Source organism: Scophthalmus maximus, chromosome 1 (assembly GCF_022379125.1).
Source record: "Scophthalmus maximus strain ysfricsl-2021 chromosome 1, ASM2237912v1, whole genome shotgun sequence".
Classification (NCBI taxonomy): domain Eukaryota; kingdom Metazoa; phylum Chordata; class Actinopteri; order Pleuronectiformes; family Scophthalmidae; genus Scophthalmus; species Scophthalmus maximus.
Genome location: NC_061515.1, coordinates 7,152,794 through 7,173,588, shown reverse-complemented (window position 1 = coordinate 7,173,588; position 20,795 = coordinate 7,152,794). Strand labels below are relative to the sequence as shown.

The window sequence follows — 20,795 nt, the reverse complement described above, 5'->3', positions numbered from 1 at the left end:
GCGTAGACGCTGATCCGTGCTGCTGGGTGCGCCATATTGGCTGACTTACGTGGGGAGTGGAGTTGGACGAGCCGCCTTGAAAATACCGAACCAGTCTCCGGACATGAACACTTCCGAGGATAACCAGTAAAATCATCGCGGTAGGCTTGATTTGTATCCCCCGGGTGCACCGTGTTTAATCCGCTCGCACAATTTTCCCGTGAAGAGGTTCCCCCCCCCCCCCCCCCGTCGGTGAGCTCGAGTCCAATGGATCCCAGGAGCGCTTGGATCCAGCCGGAGCAGAAGGGACCTGCCAGTTCCCTGTGGATGCACATTTGGGAAACGTCGCAGGGGTTCGGGGCGAACGCCGACGTCGACAACCGCCTCCACCACCACCACCACCACCAGCAGCAGCAGCAGCAGCGCCACTTCGCGGCGCAGAATTCAAACTCCGCGGACTCGAACGGCGAGTACTGCAGAAATGTAGCGCCGCCGACGGGGGTTGTGTTCGGGAAGCGAGGAAGCGGCGGCGGCGGCGGCGACAGCAGGGGAAGCGTCCGCAGGAAGGGCTCGCTGTCGCCGTCCTCCTCCTCGCTGGACTCGGAGGCCGAGGGCTCGTCGCCGTGCGGCTCCTCGCTGCGGATCGACAACCTGAACGTCGCAGAGGAGGCGGGCCGGTTCCTGCACTGCTACGACGAGCGCGAGCTGAACGAGAACAACCTCCGGCGGCAGTGCGCCCCTCCGCCGCTGCACGCTGTCCAGCAGCACTGTCGCAGCATGCAACAGATCGGCGGCCACACCCCCGCGGGGACGAAGAACCAGCACGGGAGCAAGCAGCAGCAGCAGCAGCACCACCACCACCACCACCATCACCACCTTCAGGCGCACTCGTCCGGCCGCAGGAGGCACCTGAACCGGGCCAACACGTTCCACGGCATCAACCCGCTGCTGTCCTGCAGCCACGGTGGACACTGTGCAGACTCGTCCTGCAGCCTGTGGAAAACCAGGCGGTACAGTCCGGGCATCAATGGGTAGGGAGATATATGGAGATTTGTGTTATTTATTTATTTATTTATATATATATTTATGTGTGTGTGTGTGTGTGTGTATGTATACATGTGTGTATATGCTTTATATATACAGTATATAAATATATATAAATATATACACAGCTGTATATATACAGTCAGGGGCGGTTTCTCAACGTGAGGTCTGGGGGCCTCATGGGGGACCCTGACAGGATTCCACCCGGTCACCAATCCAAAAAAAAAAAAAGCAGTGGTCCATGCACACACTGTTGCACGGAGTATCAATGAATAAAATATTTGCAATCATTTTTTATTTTATTTTTTCCCTCCAAACATTGTCATAGTCCCATCAAACACCCGTGCTCCCTCCAGCAAAACTATGGAGCCATTTGGCGTCATCTATTAGGGTCAATAAAGTACGTCAAGTCATGTATTTAAACTTGCGCAAACTGGGTACTGCTTTTTCTTTTCCTTGGCCCACTCTTTGTATTATCTGTCCAAGTCCAGCAGTACATGTCCGTTGTCGCACACGTTCCCCCTCACCGTGTCTTTTCTATTTCAATCCACGATCACCCCCACCGATGTCTTCCTTCGTCTCCTCGCAGTCTGCACGAAGAGATAGTGGACTTCTTCAACTTCATGTCGCCCCGGCCGGAGGAGGAGGCCATGAGGAGGGACGTCGTGAACCGAATAGAAAGTGTCATCAAGGATCTGTGGCCCACGGCGCGGGTGAGTGTCGGGCAGCGAGGGCGGGAGGGAGGGAGGGAGGGAGGGAGGGAGGGTCGTGTGACCGCTTTGGCATCCATAGTGTGTAGGACTCACCTGTCTTTAGATTTCTATTTATTTTATGTTATTAAATTGAAGCGTACCTCTGTGCTCATTTCTTCAGTCCATGCAGTTCTGTGCCCTTTAGCCCCATTCACTACCATTTTTTTTTTTTTTTTTAAATTTGTGCTGCCTTTAATCCTGCATCAAGTACTGAACTCAAACTTCAGGGAACAGGGAAGAACATGGTTCAGATCTTCTTCTTTTTTTAAGCAGATCAAATTTTTTTGCTATGTTATAGTTTGTAAAAGATACCGAAGATGTGTGACACCATATTTAGACACCGGAGTCAACAGCTTGTTCTTTCACGGCATCTTCGGGTACAGGGGATCCGTCTAACGTGTCCGTTCACACTGCGTCCGAGAGGTGGCGATTCAACTCCGGCCACTTGAGGGAGGGGGTTCAATTGTGGCGGTGCCGTAATGGGACAGCTTCATGCTGAGATGAATAATAATCTGTTTTATTTGGCGATTGCTCACATTTATATACATGTGGGGAGACCTAAATGTTACCATTGAAGTGAATTACCACCTCTTGGGGACACGATGTTCCGACCACAGGTCGCACATGAATGTAGGATTGGATTGCCGCTGTCGCTATATGTTCGGCCCGCACTAGGATGGCGATCAGTAGATGGAAAAACAAGTGTCTATAGTATGTTGTTCTGCTCTCTCCGTCCATTCATTTCAGACAAACGTTGCTATTGACAAATGTATAATGCAGAGTCACCAGTTTTTGTGATTTAAAAAGAACAACAGTTTACTTACTTACTTCTGGGGTTGGCCTGTGCTGCCACACATCTTTTACCTCCTATGAGCCGCAGTCTACAAAGAAGGAAACAGGCTTCTGCCTTGGCCCCCAACTCCTTACTCACACGTTTTAAAATTACATTTCTGCAGCAGGATTTTTCATTTGCTTGTTTTTTTTATTTTTTTATTTTTTATCATTGGCCTTCAAATACATTGTTTTATGCCATGTCCCGACTCTTGTTTATTGCTCTTGTTAAATGCTTGTAATACAGTGTAAATCAATGTTATTATATAGCCAGCGGGCCAGCGTGTCTGGAGGTTTTTACGGCACTTGCGTATTTTGTTTGGCCACGTCACAGGCCGTCAACAGCCCCGTTTACTCCACACGTCCAAACAGAGTTGGCCAGACATGATCATTATTCATGTCGCCCGTGTTCGACGAAGTAACATTCGGGAATTATTTTCCATTTTTATTTTGCCAACGCAGTGTAGGCTTACTTTATAAAAAATGGCATATTTTTATGGTTATCATTTATAAACGTTCTGAAACGATCCTGGCCACAGAAATCCCATTGGACCTCAATGTACATTTTTTCTTTCTTCTCTCTAGAGACCGTTTTTATCACTACTCCAAGCTGTAGCAGAACAAATACTAGATTTTTGCTGTGCTCTCTGATCAACAGATGAGGAAATTGTAAAGTGGGTATACACAGTCAGTAATAATATTGCCATACGGTGATCAGTGTCATATTTTGACCCAATATTAAGATTTCAATTGACTTAAAACACATGCACACTTGCTCAAACTGGGATTGACCTTCGGTAAACGGAATTTTCTGTTTTGATATTTTCCCCCTAGTGTTACCTCCCGGAGCCATCAGCTGTTATTTGATCGGTGTTTTTCCTCATTATTTGAGAACTATACTTGAAGTTGGTGACAATCCCGTTAGTCCCATCGACACATACTGAAGCTATTGGAGTGTTGGTGACAAGAAAGCTCATGCTGCTTTTTGACATAGATCAATCACAGTGGGGATCTTTTTGAACCAACATCAATTTAAATATGTAAATACAGCTTCTCTGTACAACTCCCGTTCGTGAAAGGATACACTCTTCACATTTTCAGCGACCTGTTTCACTCAGCAAACACTGCCACCAGGCAGAACTCCTCTGCAGTGGCCTTTTCAGCAACGACTGCTCACTCTGTCTTTCTGTAACAATGTGTACTGGGTGAAATAAATTCAAGAGTAGTGAAGCTAAGAACTACTTCAAACCCACGAGGTGTCCTATCGCTCTTCAGACCTAAAAGGTCAAACTGGTTTACACACAAACTCTTTGTCTGAGGATGAAATCAGACTTTTGTGTCAATTAAAAAAATAAAAGTCTTTGTTTTCTGCAGGTGGAGATATTTGGCAGCTTCAGCACTGGACTTTATCTTCCAACAAGGTAACATTTCGGGGGTTTATTTGTACTTTTCTTGCGCAGTCTGACCTTAGATGGGCTTCTGTTGAAATGTCTCATCAACATATGCTGGGTTTAAGGAAGTGGGAGAGCTATATTTGGTCAGGTATGTGCACTTTTGTTAGAGCGACAATGTTCTGTGTTGATGTTCAATACCTGAGGCAGCTTCATTTTTAAATGGTTTAAGACGAGCAGCGATTATAGCAGGGAAATAAAATGTCAGCATCACACATCTATGTTCACTTAATTTGGGCTGAACTCTATGATTAAGAACATGGAGTTCCTGTGCATCTAGGGTTGCTCAAGAACTTTTTGTTCACTTAATGACTCTCAGAAATGTTGCTCCACTGCAGTTATAGTTACAATTTTTTTCTTTCCATCCCATTTGAATCTGTCAAATTGTCACACTGTGTTCGCGCCACATCTTCAGCTCAGTGTCACGGCTTTGAGTATACAAACACAGGATTGTGCACATTTCTGAAAGCCTGAATACAAGAGCAGAAATAATGAGGCCTAATATTGTGGTGTGCCGACCTGCACACCACTATTTACTCTGTAGACAGAATACTTGGGGAAATAAACTTTTATCTTTGTGCGTTATGTACTTTGTGCTTTTGTTCTCAGTGACATTGACCTGGTGGTGTTTGGAAAGTGGGATCATCCTCCACTGCAGGAACTGGAACAAGCCCTGAAGAAGCGCAACGTGGCCGGCCCATATCCCATCAAGGTCCTTGACAAAGCCACAGTAAGTGGACGACGCCTTCTTCGAGGATGAAGATCCGAACTGTAGCTTGAGCAAAACGTCATTCCTTTCCGACACGAATCCTAAAATGTCGCTGCCTGCGGATTGATTCCAGCTATCTTTTTTGTCTTTTCCCCAGGTGCCGATCATCAAGCTCACCGACCACGAAACGGAGGTGAAGGTGGACATCAGCTTCAACGTAGAAACCGCAGTGAAAGCAGCACAGTTCATCAAAAGCTACCTTAAGGTAATTCTCTCAGCGCAGGACATTGTCACCACAAACGCTGCAGCCTTTTTCCTTTTGCTTCGTTTCTCTCACGTTTGTCTTTGTGTTTTGTAGAAGTACACCGTTCTGCCACCTCTGATCTTCGTCTTGAAGCAGTTCCTGCTGCAGAGGGACCTGAATGAAGTCTTCACTGGAGGCATCAGCTCTTACAGCCTTATACTAATGGCCATCAGCTTCCTGCAGGTACATATGCAGTACACATGCATGTTGAAGGTAACAGTCGGCTTGTCAAGTGGGCAAATACACTCCTGGAGCCTGCCAAATAATGTGCTTGATATGTTGATTATCACGACATTGATAATTGGTTTGATTTCATTCATTCTGATCCACTTTGATTTTTCGTCCTTTAATCCCGTCTGGCGGTTGTTGCATATGGTACGCCTGCAAATCTTTCACAATGAAAGCCCAGTTAAGGAATGAAGGCGTTGTACTGAAATATGGCCAATTATACTTATCAAACGGGGGGATTTGAAATGATGCCTGCCTCTAATGCAAGCCTGCTTCAGATAGAGGCCTGTTACCTTCTGCGGTTTGGCTAAAAAAGGCCCCTAGTCACTACGTGAGGAAATATATGGAGAGTTGTATTGGAATAATTGGAATTTCAATGGATTTTGTGATGGTCATAGGATTTGCACTGCAGAATTACACTCATTTTAAATGCCATTGGATTTCATTTCAGTTTGATATAGCAGTTTAAGTCAATGTTCACACAATTCCTCTATTTTGAATGATGATTATTCTTAATGAAGAGGTGAGCTACTTCGGTGGCACAAAATTTAATTTTTTTATTTTATCTTGCTTACTATTGTTGTATCAGGCTGATCATTAAAAATATTGCAAACGTGCTAAACAATTCTACAAAATAATAAACTCAATATTGCATTATATTGGTCTCAAATTGCCTGTATTTTGGTGACAAGAGTATAACTAATGACTTCTTTCTGTCCCGTCGTTCACAGTTACACCCTCGGATTGACACGCGCCGTGCCAACATCAACCTGGGCATCCTACTGATCGAGTTCTTCGAGCTGTACGGCCGCGATTTCAACTACATGAAGACCGGCATCCGGGTGAAGAACGGAGGGGCCTACCTGTCAAAGGAGGACATGCTGAAAGCCATGGGGAGTGGAAACAGGCCGTCCATGCTCTGCATAGAAGATCCAATACAGCCAGGTCAGACCCAGATTTGAAATGAGAAATAAAATAGATGGTTATATGATCATTTCAGCAACCCATATAGAAGAGGAGTAGGAGGGAATGATAAATTAGGTTAAAATGAAGGGGTGTTGTGCAAACTGCAAAAACTGATAATTAAATTACACTAAATAAATTGGAAAATGACAAAAGAAGCAATTAAATTGAGACATTTTGAGGTTTAAAATAAAATAATTATTTACTCATTAAAAACCTGAGTTTAAATGATGTAAATCTTGAAATAAAATCAATTCACATTTTTCTTTTGTCAATTTTCTTGAAATCTGGTCGAAGTTCCCTTCAGTCTCTTCTTTATGACTGCTTTTTAATTGTTTGCTGTATTGACTGAAGCATATATATCATATATATATTTAATTATTTTTTGTTATCTTCACAGGAAATGACGTAGGCAGGAGTTCCTATGGCGTCCTTCAGGTGAAGCAGGTGTTTGACTTTGCCTACATGGTGCTGAGTCATGGAGTGTCTCCTCTTGCACGGGCTTACCCCAACAAAGAGTATGACAGGTTGGATTCTTCATTAAAATATATATATTTTTTACTTCTATAGTTCTTTCCTCTGCATTAGTTTTGAATGTATCCTGATGGCGTTATTGACTTAACCCCCCCTCTCCTTGTTGCAGTACTTTAGGGCGAATTATCAAAGTCAGCCCAGAGGTGTTGGTCTACAGGGACTGGACAATCAAGAAGTGGGGAGCCAAGCAGTATGCCAAGCTGGAGAACCACGGTAACCTTGCGACAACATTTGGTTTGCGACATTTAGACTGGAATTGTTTATTTATGATGATTCCAGAAAAGTAATGAAAGCATTTTTGTCCCATCTGAAGAGTCAAATATGTGTCGATTATGCAACGGTAAAATTCTGTTTGGTCCTAGATGTAGAGACCTGTGGGCAGGACCTTGCCAGGCTGATGCTGGTTTCTGTGGAGGATCAGAGAGACAGCTCCTCCCCCCTCAGTGCTGACTCCCCCTCGCCCTCACCAGTTTTCCTCCCCAGCCCTCAGCACCATTCATCCTCCTCTTCGGCATGCTCGCTCTCCTCCTCCTCCTCCGGAAGTGACATAGTAAGGCCAGCGGATGTTTTGACCATTCAAACGTTCACTGAATCCGTAAATCAGTGGTTCACGACTAGTGTGGAAAGACAAGTGCTGAACTACTGCCTTGTGTTTTTTCTATATTCAAAAAGATCGTCTGTGCAGCCTTGTTGATCTGTGTGTCTTTTCTCTCCAGGAATCTGATTCTCCCCCAAGCAGTAATGCTGCTATCCAACTCCACCCCCTCACCCTGTCCTCAGTCCATCCTGTAATCCAGATGGCTACTGACCTGAGGGCCACACACCCTGCAGGATTTATCCACGCCACGCCCCAGGTTGGTTGGTCTGTTTATTTTGACCTCGCAGGTGACCAAGAATCATCAACAATGCTGCCGTTGAGATCCATAATAATAATCACAATTAGATGATGTGCATGTGTATGTGTGTGAGAAACAAAAAGTAGTTAGCAGACAGAATTTAAATTTTTGTCTTTTAATAGTTCAAAATCATACTCATGGCAAACTTCACACTGCACGTTATCCGTACCATCAGTTTTTCCTAGCTACAGATGTATCCGCCAGAAAGTCTAACCACCCCCTCCCTCTCTGATTGCCAGTTCTACCACGACCATCCTCCTTCCATCAGTGTTGTGCACCGCCACGCGACGCAAGCCGCGCAAGTGTCCCACCACGCCAACTCCTCGAGCCCGCTCCCCAGCCCCCTCCACCGGCTCCAGCACCCTCAGGTCGGAGGGCAGCAGAGCCACGCGTACACCGTGAGATCCAACTCCCATGGCTCCATTGAGCCGCACAAATTCAGCTTCAAGCACAACCAAGGCGGCGGCGTCCGGAGCCAAAACCACTCTCAAGGCAACTTCAGTCCGCAGCAGCGGTTTGCTCCCCAGGGTCATAACACGGCACCGGGTTTCAGGAACCAGCAGCAGCAGCAGCAGTACAACCGGAACACCTGGCGACGCAGGAAGAGGGATGATCCTCCTGCTCTCAACCAAAGTAGATGAAAGACTGAAGGTGCAGGATTTTTACTTGACGCTCGTTAGTAGATGAAAAGTCTCACTCAGCCTGTCATGAATCTTTGTGTTGATGAGCCATGAATGATTTGTGAAAACTATATTTTTTTTTTCGTTGTCGTTGCTGTTGGATGCTCAAAAATGCACCTACACCATGCTGGATTACCCCAAGTCAAAGCGAGTTGTCTCCCAAGGGATCAAGTCATCGATCTCTGCTAGCGTCGTGTGAGCACTGGATGATGCTACAGGGCTCTTGCAGGTGAAGGAGGACTGTAAAAATGCTCGACTACGGTCATTTTGTGACACCGGTCCGATGGTCGTCAGAGCCCTTCCTCTAAATTTGATGTACACCAGCACAGACTTTGAGTTGAACGAGGGATTGCTGGGCGCCAGACTGGGTCTCCACGCAACCTGAACATCTTGGAGAATCTCGTGCCATTAGTACTGAACTTATTTGTCCAACTCTGGCCCCCCTCGAAAAGGGTTTGGGCACCGTTTCGATGACGTCGCGGGCCCATTTTGTCTCCTGAATGCAACTCCCCTTATAGCACGCTCTTGATTCAGAGCTCTTACGGCTTTGACGATCATCTGTGAATTGTACTCTGGACTGAAGCGAAGCACTACCTTTCTACCTATGCAGCGCAACGCTGACTCGGATGTTCTTTTTCTGGTGTGACGGCACAAAACGGACCTTGTCTCAAGTGCTTAAACTGTGATGACTTGTTTGAATGTACTAAGTGTTTATTTTCTGTGTGTTGGTCATTCTCCTACGTTCTCTTGTTTTTGTCACGGCGGGATGTTTTTGTTTTTTGTTCACGTTGGCACTATGATGTTTTGTACTGTAAACATTGCCACCTTATTTTAGTTTGTTGCATTTCTATGCAATAATGACATTTCTTTTTATTTAATTTATTCCACATTTTAGTCTTGCTTTGCTTATTTTGATCCTAGACTTCATCGATATGTGCAATAGATGGAATTAAGGGCCTTGAAGGAATGTGTATGTGTGTGTGTGTGCGCGCGCGTGTGTGTACAGCTTTCCAGCAGAAGGGGGAGCTATGGTATAACGACGTGAGAAATGTGCCAAAAAAAATCCCATGATGCCAACATTTTTACCCCTGTTTAATTTACCACTGCATTACGATCACTCAACCCTTTTCCCAACTGCCTGTCCTAATGTTTATCCACCACTAATTCTCATTTTAAACTCATCACTTTTCTCAGTGGTTTGACTTTTTCTTTTCCTTTCTCCTGTGGTGTATTTCCTCTTAATAGACTGTGCTGAGGAAATGCACCCTCAGCAGTCAAATGTTCACACTCCTCATTTCAAACATTAGGGTTTCGAAAATAGTTGGTGCTACTTATTACCAGCAGATGGCTTGTTTTCTGCCTTATATCTCCTTTTTTTTTTTTTTCTTTTATTCTGTTAAAGCAACAGTTTAACTGCCTTTTGTAAATGACCAAACTTGCCCTTTTTTCCCTGGCTGTAGCCGTATAGCCAAGCTTTCTATCCTTGTTTTCTATGAGCACTGTCAGGGTTACTTGGCTTATATTTTTACATTCAGCTTCCAGCTCCATGAGCAGACTCTGCAGTCAGTGATTGCTAGCATTAGCACCATGTAACAGCTTGTTGGGGGTTTTTTTTTGTTGGGTTTTTTTTATTATTCCAAACCGGTTGTGTATGAGGTCCTTACAGTTCAGGGGGTGGGGTTCTTCTCCATATTTAAAGCCTATCTTTAAAACAAGGTTGCAAAGCTACGTGATTTACACAGCAATCCATAAGAGGACTTGAGCTTGGGATGTAACAGGAGTTTTGGTTAGAGCCATTAACAAAAGCCAAACTTCGGTGAGGTCATATTATTGTGTCATACTGATGGATTCAACATGATGCTGCTTCCACTGTCCCCCTGTTTTCAGTGCGGCTTTTCCACGAGCCGCCCCAACGGATAACCGTATGCATTGCCACAAACCAAATCCCCAGCTCATATCTGTGTAATTAAGAATGGGTTGTAAGCTGTAAATGACTGACATATATAGATGTATACCTTGTTTTTTTTATGTAAGTTTTTCTATTTTTTTAATAAACATTTTAAAACTCCTTTTCGGTTCAGTGCATATTTGTGTTTGACTTGTTTTGGATTAGTAGTTTCAGCATCCCCTTTGTATAGTGCTACATGTGGTCTTATTTTTTTCTATATTTGGTCTGCCGCGTCACATTGTGTAATAATGCTCGTCACACTTCAACCCTGTAATGTACAGTCAAGTGATATTCATCTTTTTTTTCAGGGCAACCTAGGCTATCAGAATATGTATGCTACAGTGATATCACATGAATGTATAAATAGTTATAATACCATAGAGACAAAAAAAAACTAAACGGAAATTTAATCTAACAGAAATCTATTATAATGACAAGCCAAACAACAATGAGGAGAATGTTTCTCTCTTGAAAGCTGTTCTTTGAAGCCTTGGCTATAAGGGAAAACAATTAAAAACATTCTTACTAATGCAAATCAAAAGTTTTGAACATTTTTCTTCAAAAATAGTCCTTTGGATATTTCAACCCAAAAAGTCACTTGTGCCCTTCTGCAAAGCAGCTCCTGTCTGCAGTGACACAGGAGTGTCAGTGGTCGTAGTAGGAGTGAACAGGACGAGTGAGAGGTCCTGTTTTCAGTGGGAAATCTTTGTTTTTTTCGACCATTCGAAAACACAGCGTCTGATTGGTAGAAGTCTGTAACAAAGCCTCTGACTGGTCAACGTGGATCTAAAATGGATGGATAGAAGTCCGCTTACAACAACAGGAGCCTTTTACGTCTTGAAAAATGGGAAGAAAATGATCATGATGATCGTAAGTTCCTGGCATAAACTTATCAAATGTTCTGAGAACTTTTACACTTAATCGTGTTCAACACAGGTCACAGACGCTGACGAGGTGGTGTGTTGCAGTTCCTCCTGGTTTCTCACGGGGGCACTGGTGGACCGTCGCTTGCCTTCACCGTGCACAACCAATTACCTTTTCATATTGACAGCAGGGTGCAGGGAATTGGAACATGACAGAGGGGGGAGACTTCAAGAAAACTTCTCCTCTGAAGGTTCAATCACTGGAGGGTTAGTGGCCGGAACCGTTGCCATTTTATTCCAATTAAACCCAAGGGTGTGGGGAGGGGGGCGCGTGGGGAGCGTGCCCACACTGAGAGACCCCTCTTACCCTTTCGTGACTCAAACTAGCTGACTAAGGCACAAGGAAATGGCCCCGCCTCCACGTCACATCCACTTCTGGCTCTGTTGTCATTGATGATTAAATAGGAGTGATACATTGGCACAGGCTGCATTTCATAATGCTGTTAAAAGCCGGCTCTTTGTTCCCCAGGGATATCTTAACCGGGTTAGACGAGCAAGGCGGCATTGATCCCGAATTGAAAGTTTGCAGACGCAAATGCGCGTGTGACATGCGCACTCGCGCCGCGTGCACAAATCTCCAACCGGGGGAAACAAGTCTCGTGTGATCAGATGAGAAAAGGCCTCCACCGCGACACACAGCAGCTTTCACGAAAAATCTGCATCTTCCTCTGCGTGTTGACGTGCCACGTGACAGGCCCGGCACAATGCGAGGCGCAATCGGTGTATGTGAATGCAGTCGGTGTTTGCAAACAGCATTGTTCCAAATGACAGTCAGCGAATGTCAAGGACAAAGGAGATGCCGGTTAAATCTGAAGTGTTATGTTGTCAGGAGGCTCCATTCATGTTTTCACTCTGACAGACACTACAAGTGTCATTTCTCTGTCTGCTTTTTGCTCAGGCGGGCCATGGCAGAAGTGAATTATTTTTTTTCCCCCCTCCAGTAATTCAATACTCCGGTGTATATTATATTCTAATGCTATCAAGTATAATATGAATCATTTTAAAAACTTGGTGAAGATCAGCGAATACGGTTAATGACGGTCAATGACTTCCACGTGCGTGGACGTGATCGTCACAATTCCTGCCCTATTGGATGAGAGGGTTTCTGTGCAAGTGCAGGCGGCGGGACATTTAGACAGGTGTTGGAAACTGTTGGACTCAACGGCACAGGGGCGCGGCAAGCCCATACTCACATTGCATTGCAAAGCCAGAGGGCAATTGGATCAGTGAGGTCATCAAACTGAACACAGTGCAAGATGCACACAGTTTTGTTCTTGTCATTTCTGAAACAGAGAAAAATGAGATTACATTTTTGGATGAAGGATGGAAGCCTTCCCGTTCATAGACCTGTCCCACAATTTAGTCAAGTAGTATCTGACCCCGGAAAGAACCTTTGTGCTAACGAGAGAGAGAGCGAGGGGGCACGGAAATAATCACAAAATCTCAAATGAGCACTTGAATCTGTTTTTGCCTATTCGATAAATGTTGATGTACCATTCTTGATTCTTGCACTTCTGTGTAATATCTTCAGTCAGCTCGGCCGACGCATCTGACATCTGGCCGACCGCTTGAGTACTGTGCCACAACTGACGGATTCTGTTGATCAGGAGTCATCGTGGATGACTGCAAGTCAAATGAAAAAGGAGTGAAAGGTCAAATACAAAGTCTATTTATGTGCACATCCGCTCGGCGCAGATCTCAACCTGCAAGTCGATAACAGTATACGCACGAAGACTGTGTTTTTTTACCCATGTATTTTGAAGAGCAGGCTGATGGCATTAGCCCCTTTCAGAAACCCTCAGAATCCAAGGAAGTTGTCGGTGCTCTTTCTATTTTTGGCCAAAATTGATTTTGTTACGAGCGGTATCTGTTTCCCCTCAATGTCAATATCTAGCCACTCAGGCTACATTTATTTAAAAAAAAAAAAAAAAGAAAAGAAAGGAAAAAGACCTCATTCGCAGGCCTTTACTCTGTCTTTCTGACGATTACTCACCACGTCCGCCCGTCTCTCTGGCTCGGCCTTTGTTTCGGCCTCAGCTGCTGAGTGAAGCATGATCAAAGACTCGGCCCTAACCACTGCCGGGTGCTGTTTGTTGTGCTCACAGCATATATATATATATATATATATATATATATATATATATATGGACACATTGCTACTATTATGCTATTTACCGATGATGGGGTCACAAAGAGGCGATAATGGCAGACATTAAAGGAAAAAGAAAATCCGTGCTGTGAGAGAAATGACAGTAGAAAAATAAAGTAAAGAAATGGGAGTCCTCCTCCGCGCTGTGATTTTTAGTCTCGCGGACTTTTTCGTCATCTATATGTGTTCACTATTTAAACCTCTACCTACATAGCTGAGAAAGGCTTGTCTTGCCACAGTATCACCGGTAACATCTATTCCTTTACGCGTGTTTCATTCATGCGAACAGTCCCGTCACGCCGCTGGTGTGTGGTAAATGTCACATGCCCCCTTATTTTTCACACGATCAAAGTAAATGTCTGCGCTCGTGGCGATTGTGTAGACGCCAACGATCAAACTGACGCATCGACACTATCTCTGATGGACTTCACCTCCATCGCTCTATCGCCAACACCTCACCGGGGTCCACTCTTCAGAGGGGCATGTCCACACATTGTGCCGCATTCCTCCCGACGTGTCTGACAGAAGAACGGAAGAAAAAAACACACCCATTGCACAGTGTGCGAGATGTACGGATTCGATTATGCTGATTTCACTTCAGGTTTGACACTTTTTGACAGCTGACTTTCATGGACAGTAGCCTCAGGCCATCAGCGTGAGGCTGCACATTCAATTTGCGTTGGTATAGTGCAGACCATTCATGTGAGCTAAACCCCGAATGTGTCTAGAATCATCCGAGAGGCTTCTTCAGCTCCCAAGTCAAAGCGTATCACTCTGTTCGCTAAAGAACACTCCGCCTCCCTTGACCTAGTTTTCTTCCTACCTTGATTTCATGCTCGTTCCCAGTTCGATCCACAGTGTGTACACTTTGTGTGTCCTGTCTTCTCCGACTCAAAGAGGCCTAATGGACTCTGTATTGTGTGTTCTGCCTGGTGAAATAGCGCCATTCAGCCTCTACCCAGTGTAAAGATCACTAATGACCCACGGACACAAATATTCAGGTCCATCACACAAAACCTGTTTTTCTGCGAATAATGGACCCTCTCCTCGCTTCAGCCGCAGCTCTAAGGAACAGACTTCACAGCGGAGTGGAACGGATCCTACCTTTACACGTGTATTTGGCGCCCATCGCATCTTCATGCAGCGTGGTGTACGGCAGTGAAGGCGGACGAGTGAGTAGATCAGTTTTTTTTCTTCCGCGTAGGACATGATGACATTCGATGGCACCAACAACCTGTGTGGTCTCACCTGGCAAGGCATTGCAATTTAAACGCTGAAAGAAGAACACGAGTGGGATCTTCACAGAGGTGTTTCGAGTCGTAGGAGAAAGCACGTCACACTTAATAACTTATTTCTGCGTTTTATGACTCAGTCCAGCGGCATTATATCTGCCGCCTGGGCCAGGAGGCATTCTCCTCCCTTTCCGCTTCCAGCCTGTTACCAACCAGCGAGCTTGCCAGCAATAGGACAGTTTACACTATACACAAACGGGAGACCTTCAGTTCGGGAGTGAATTGAAAAAATGCTGCTCGGCATTGATGATTAAAAAAACAACCAAGCCATCAGATGAACTAAACTCTTTTGGCATCAATCAAGTTGTGCAGCACTTGTCCGCTCATAGTCAAGGAAACTGAGCGTCGAAAGTTTTTCTTCTTCTTCTGGTAAGTCAAGCAGAATGAACATTTTAGATGAAAGAAAGGAAATTGAGTTTTGCTGGCAAGAGAACAATTCTCTAAATGGGTTTTTACAATAACATTGTACGGAGGGAAGGGGAGAATGAAGAATAATGCATATATACAGTATATATACAGTGTTTACCAGAAGTTCAATGAGCCCGTGTGGGGCAGCACCAAAAGTTTGACGTATCAGCAGTAAAGTAGACCCAGATCTGTTTATTGCCGACTTATTCATAGCCTCGACCTCTTCCAAACCCAAGGTCTTTGATGAGATTAACATCTCCACAGTGTGAAATATAGAAGCAGTTCTGAGACGATATCTCACGCGGTTTGACAACTGGGTTGAATATGGCCTGCGGTGTGGGGATACTGGGCGTGATTGACAGGTAAATTGACTGGTTGGATTATTAATTTTCCTTGGCAGAGATCCAGATTGTCCTCCAGTGCCACTGGAGAGGAGCTGCAATGACAGCGGTGCATGACGTGCGTTTGCTTAATTCTTCATGCCCGCCTGGCTCACTACAAGGCGGCAGATCAAAAGATGAAATAGATATATGGAAATGCTCATCAAACCACCAACTGTGGATGATGAGAGAGGATAGCTTTTTAATGTAGAGAGGGTGGCGGGGAGCCAACTCTTTGGTGCTTTCTACATCTGCTGCCACAAAGCTTCGCTGTGGAGCACCGGCATTATGGTGCAATAGCGGAATGTGTCACGATGGCCAGGTTGACAGCAAAATAGCATTAACTGTAATCGTTTTTCTCCCCGTACACGAGCTAGACGCAAATATTGATACTACAGATTGTCAAAATTCTAATAATAATAATATAAACAGGATAAAACAATTGACTTTAACTTCTCTCGTGATGTATTTCGGTCCAAGTGCATTGAAAAAGCACGATCAGACGGATGGACACACACACACACACACGCGAAAAGTTCCGCTGAACTCAACTTGTCCCCCCACTCCACTTCCTGGTTGTCATGAGGGCTGCAGGCGCATGCTGAACGCTGCCTGAGATCACAGCCCGACTGTGGTGTCGTGTCTGTCCCCACAGCCAAGCAGCTGGGACCCTTTAATGATGACAGGGCTTTAATTACAGGTCTTGTTCATTAGCAGCTGTGTGCAGTATTTTAGGATGTGTCAAGCGATATGTCGCCGTGTGTGTGTGTGTGTGTGTGTGTCTGTCACAGTCTTTTTATTGCTGTGAACCACATGGCAAGGGTAGGTGTGTGCTGGTGTGTGCCGATATTGGCGACACACACAAAAGTAGAAGTTTCTCTACTGCACTTGCATTTCCTTCATTCAATATAGGGCTACTGGACTGAAACATTAACATGACTTTTATGCATCTATTGTATCATATGCATTGGATATTTCAAGGTTTATTTAATAATGCTAATTTTGATGTTGCTTTGTTGACAAAAAAAAATGTTGCTGGAAAAAATGATAACCTTGAACTCTAAATGCTAGTGTCATACATGTTGCTCACAACTAATTTCACAATCCTACGTGATACTTTACAGTAAATGTATTTTATACATTTCAATTTGATTTGACAATTTACCATATACCGACTTGCAACGTCCAAGTCTGGATGTATGATAGCACGTAATAGCTGCACCCTGTCCTGGATATTGGTAGCGGGCAACACAAACATATGCTCACAGCACATTTTTCTAATTCCTGCGCTGAACATCACTCAACCATGAAAGTCACTGACCAGCCCGCAGCTGGGCACTGGTTCCTGTGTTATAAGCTTGGACCATCAGAGTAATGGTTTCTTCTGTTTAACAGAGCTCGTCTGAGCGGTGTCCTCCCACAGAAGGCCGATAAGACGGCTGGGTCAAAGACACGTGAGCCCTGTCCCACTGAAATGAGCTGAGCCCAGCCGCTGATGTGTGTATCATTCAAGTGTATTCTCCATGTAGAGGACATCTTTTGACTATGAGGCTCAGAGGCTTAGCAAATTTCACGTACCGAGCTTTTGCTCTTCTGTGGGTGTGGATCTGGTTAATACTCCATTTTGGAGGTCATTCACTCTACGCCCTCAATTACAGAGGTTTCAGAAAAGACCCCCCCCTGTTCAAAGATTTTTTTTTTTTCCCGAAGTACTCTTAATGAACTGATCCATGACTGTCAGTCAGCAAATAAAAAGAAATGGTTTGCTGGAGAGACCCTGAGTCACAACTGTCAAACTTTGAAAAGTGCCTTGAGCCGAAGGTGGAAAAATGTCAAAAGAGAGAGAGAGAGAGAAAAAAAGCACTATTATTATCTTTTGTCTTTTCTTTTCATTGTGCAGTACAATGCAGCACACATGGTACTGTCACAATCCTGGGAAATGTGAGAAATTTGAATAAATCTTAGTGGCAGGCAATTGATTTCATTGTCTTTAAGTCTTGGCATGCAGCCACGGCAGGCGGTGGGTACATTAAGATCTTATAATCACATTGCAATGTTTATTAAAAGGTTGCAGCCTCTTAGGCTGCTCTAGTTAATATCTTTAAAATGATAATGTTTAAAAAGACTAATGTGAAAGAGGTTGTTCTAGTGAGAATTACCTGTCTCTGCTGTTCCTCTTCTCGCATGCATTTCTGCAGAAACCATATTAACATATTTTGAAAATCTTAGCAGAATATTTACTGTAAAATGAAATAATAAGAATTCCGTACACAGCTGATTGCATGTTTTTAGTCTTGTTACCAAACAGAGAAAAGGGGACGGTTTCAGAGGGATTTTCTTGGGAAACATGGATCACGGAAGAAAGGTTGGTGGGAAAAGAGTGTCAGCAAGAGAGGAAGGATGCATGGCGGACAAAGGAGAGGAAGACCAACACTATGTTGTGATAGGTGCAGGCCCTGCAATGACACCTCACACAGTATATCTGTCATAAAAAGCCAAATACCATCAATTTAATTTACATTTGTTCCCTAATCACGTGACGGTAAAAATCATTCACAAAACCAAATATTACTGTCAAGATGTGAAGATTTAGGAACATGTGAGGTTTAGGAAGTGTTTTCCTCAACTCTGCTTGACTGCACGCTGAAAACTTGTGGAGATCTTTTACCAAACTGTGATTAAGTTTGAGTGACACAGAGTCTCTCGAACGTGCAGAGCAAAGAAACTCAGCCCCTGTCCAAGGACAGCGTCAACAGCTGCACGGTCAGCGCTGTTCAGCTCGGCCAAGGTATCTGGCCTCTGCTCCGTCCTGAGAAGCATGAAGGCGTTGGGGGAGATTCTTGATTTATGGACAATCTTCGACCCACTGGCTCTCATGTCAAGTAAATGGATTACGCAATAACCATCAGGCGATATCCCAATAAGTGAATACTCTTTACTCTTCGTCAACAATTTTTGGAGTTGGGGATACAACTATTACATTGACACAATTAGTCCATAGGGGTGTGTGTTTAGGGTTCAGTGTATCTAGAATATAAACTACTATCTGCAATGGATGCTATTGTTTCTAGATTGTTTCATTTCATTTCTAGATGAGATTATGCATGTCATACCTATATGATCTCGAAACAATAATCTAGTCCTCCAGTCCTCGTAGTTCTCGCTGCGAGGCAGGGTTCACCCTGGACAGGTCGCCAGCCTATCACAGGGCCACATACAGAGACGGACAACCATTCACTCCTACGGTCAATTTAGAGTCTCCAATGTACCTGACCCCATTCTGCATGTCTTTGGACCGTGGGAGGAAGCCGGAGAACCCACGCATACACGGGGAGAACATGCAAACTCCACACAGAAAAGCCCTGGTTGGTTTGAACCGGGACTTGAACCCAGAACCTTCTTGCTGTGAGGCGAAGGTGCTAACCACTACGCCACCGTGCAGCCTCACGTAACGACATCAAAACTATAAATAAACGTTGCCACGGTAACAAGCATATCGTGGTTGAGAGGTATATTGTATGTGTGCATTGATAAGCAACTCCTAGAGCATGCCATTAGAGACAGGATCCTGTCTTTTAACACCCATCTCTGTCAGAGATGACAGGGAAGCAGACGTTCACACAAAATGGTCCTTAAGAATCTCTGAGAATGTACTGAAATACTATTAAGTTACATGACAGTTCAGGCTTAAATGACAGTACGGTTAAAAAAGGGATTCACACACACACACACACACACACACACACACACACAAACACACACACACACAACAGTATGACATTGAAATCACTTACTGGAAATGAAGTGCTGCAGCAGGATGGATCTTCACATTAGGACTACTTAAAAAAAACAAAAAACATTTAAAAACAAAAATGTCGCAACCAAATGCGAGCCAATTTCTATCCCTTTTACATTATAATGGATAAGAACAACATAATTTTTTTTGTGGTCATTTTGGTGTTTTTGCAGTAACTCAAACACTTGTCCACCATTAAAGATGGTTGCACAGTGATTACCTGCACCGATGACAGTCACACAGGCTTGATGATATTAGAACATGTATTAAAAGGCCAACGTTGCTTTTTTCGTGAAACATTTAACCGTGGTTCCATTAAAAAAAAGGGGCATTACGGCCTACCTTATCTGATGAAACACCACCCCTGGAGTTGCTCCCTCTGGGGGAGGGTGGATGCACCTGCATTTCCCCAGCAGCCTGTGACCAAAGGGGGTTACGTGAGTGAAAATTAGAAAAAGGAAAAGGACAGAGAGAGTGCTGAAATTGAGAGGCAGAGAGATGAGGGACGTCAAGAGACATACGCTGGAAGTTAAAGAACAATTCGAATCAGAGTCCAGCTGTTCTCATTCTGTCAAGTCACACACTCACACAGGGAATCTTGTTTCAATTCACAGAGCGACAAAGACGATAAACCACAGCGTGCATTCTCCTTTGTCTTTTAAATTATCATATTTTACCTTATTCATTATATTTCAATTTGATATTGTATTGTTATTGTCAGTGCTAAGGTTAAACTTGCCACAGAGTGGTGTCATAAAAATTGTAGGCGGACTGAAATGGAGGAAAATCGAGCTTGCGATCAGTTGCTATGGGTAGTTTAGAGAATAGAAGGTGAATCAGGGTTGAGGAAAAATATGTCACACCGTCTGTGTGATTGAAGATCTTCTGACGTCATGGTGAAGCTGTGGATAACTGAAGCCAATTTTCCAGCAGAAGCAGTTTGAAAATTATGGCAGCCGGAAAATAAATGATTCTTTCTTCATCCTACCCTAAATTTATGATTCTCTGGTAAACAAGTTATGATTGAGGCGCATAATAGAGGTCGCATAAGGTGAATAAACCTTGGGCTTTTGTGCACCCACCAGTCAAACTTAAGTAATTAAATAATAACTTTCTGATTAAACATAGAGAATTTAAATAATTGCAAAAACAATCGTACCCCTGAACTCATGTCATGCTCACTGGTACTGATATTTTAAAGCAATTATTTGTATAACACAAATAATAAGTTGAAATACAGTAATCAATTCAATTTCCAGCCAGAGAAAATGAAAGTTTAATGAAAACCACAGTGCAGCTAGTTCTTAGAAAGACAAAATGACAGGTAATGACAATACACTTCAGTGAGTACGCACAGCTAATGAAAGGGGTTAAAATTATATACTGTAGTGACTGAAAATACCCAACTCTATCTTCAGATATAGGTTATGCCAGATGAGAATTGGACAGAGCCAGAAAGAGAATTAGATATGTCTCGTTAGACCATATTAAGATATGAAATATTAATGAGACACATCAAATAGATTGA

General features: G+C 44.0%; 1 protein-coding gene across 2 annotated transcripts; it reads left to right on the top strand.

Annotated features, from left to right (window-relative positions):
* Positions 1–3: 3 nt before the first annotated feature.
* Positions 4–10,439, top strand: LOC118311504 (terminal nucleotidyltransferase 4A-like). 2 transcript variants are annotated; one of them, XM_047335100.1, is made up of 12 exons: positions 4–1,010; positions 1,613–1,736; positions 3,981–4,027; positions 4,667–4,787; positions 4,924–5,031; positions 5,125–5,253; positions 6,030–6,243; positions 6,662–6,779; positions 6,905–7,008; positions 7,158–7,345; positions 7,512–7,649; positions 7,931–10,439. In XM_047335100.1, exons 1-12 carry the CDS (start codon positions 247–249, stop codon positions 8,330–8,332), a joined length of 2,457 nt encoding a protein of 818 aa, XP_047191056.1. In that variant the 5' UTR covers positions 4–246; the 3' UTR covers positions 8,333–10,439. The 2 variants fall into 2 exon arrangements, with proteins under 2 accessions (XP_047191056.1, XP_047191055.1); XM_047335099.1 differs by having other exon boundaries at positions 6,662–6,788.
* Positions 10,440–20,795: the final 10,356 nt, after the last annotated feature.

What these genes read in the sequence shown, in the direction of transcription:
- LOC118311504 (XM_047335099.1), top strand. Translation starts at nt 247, where the DNA reads ATGGATCCCAGGAGCGCTTGGATCCAGCCGGAGCAGAAGGGACCTGCC. An exon ending in TCATCAAAAGCTACCTTAAG is followed by an intron (nt 5,032 to 5,124) that starts GTAATTCTCTCA and finishes TGTGTTTTGTAG; the next exon opens with AAGTACACCGTTCTGCCACC. An exon ending in CCTCCTCCGGAAGTGACATA is followed by an intron (nt 7,346 to 7,511) that starts GTAAGGCCAGCG and finishes TTTTCTCTCCAG; the next exon opens with GAATCTGATTCTCCCCCAAG.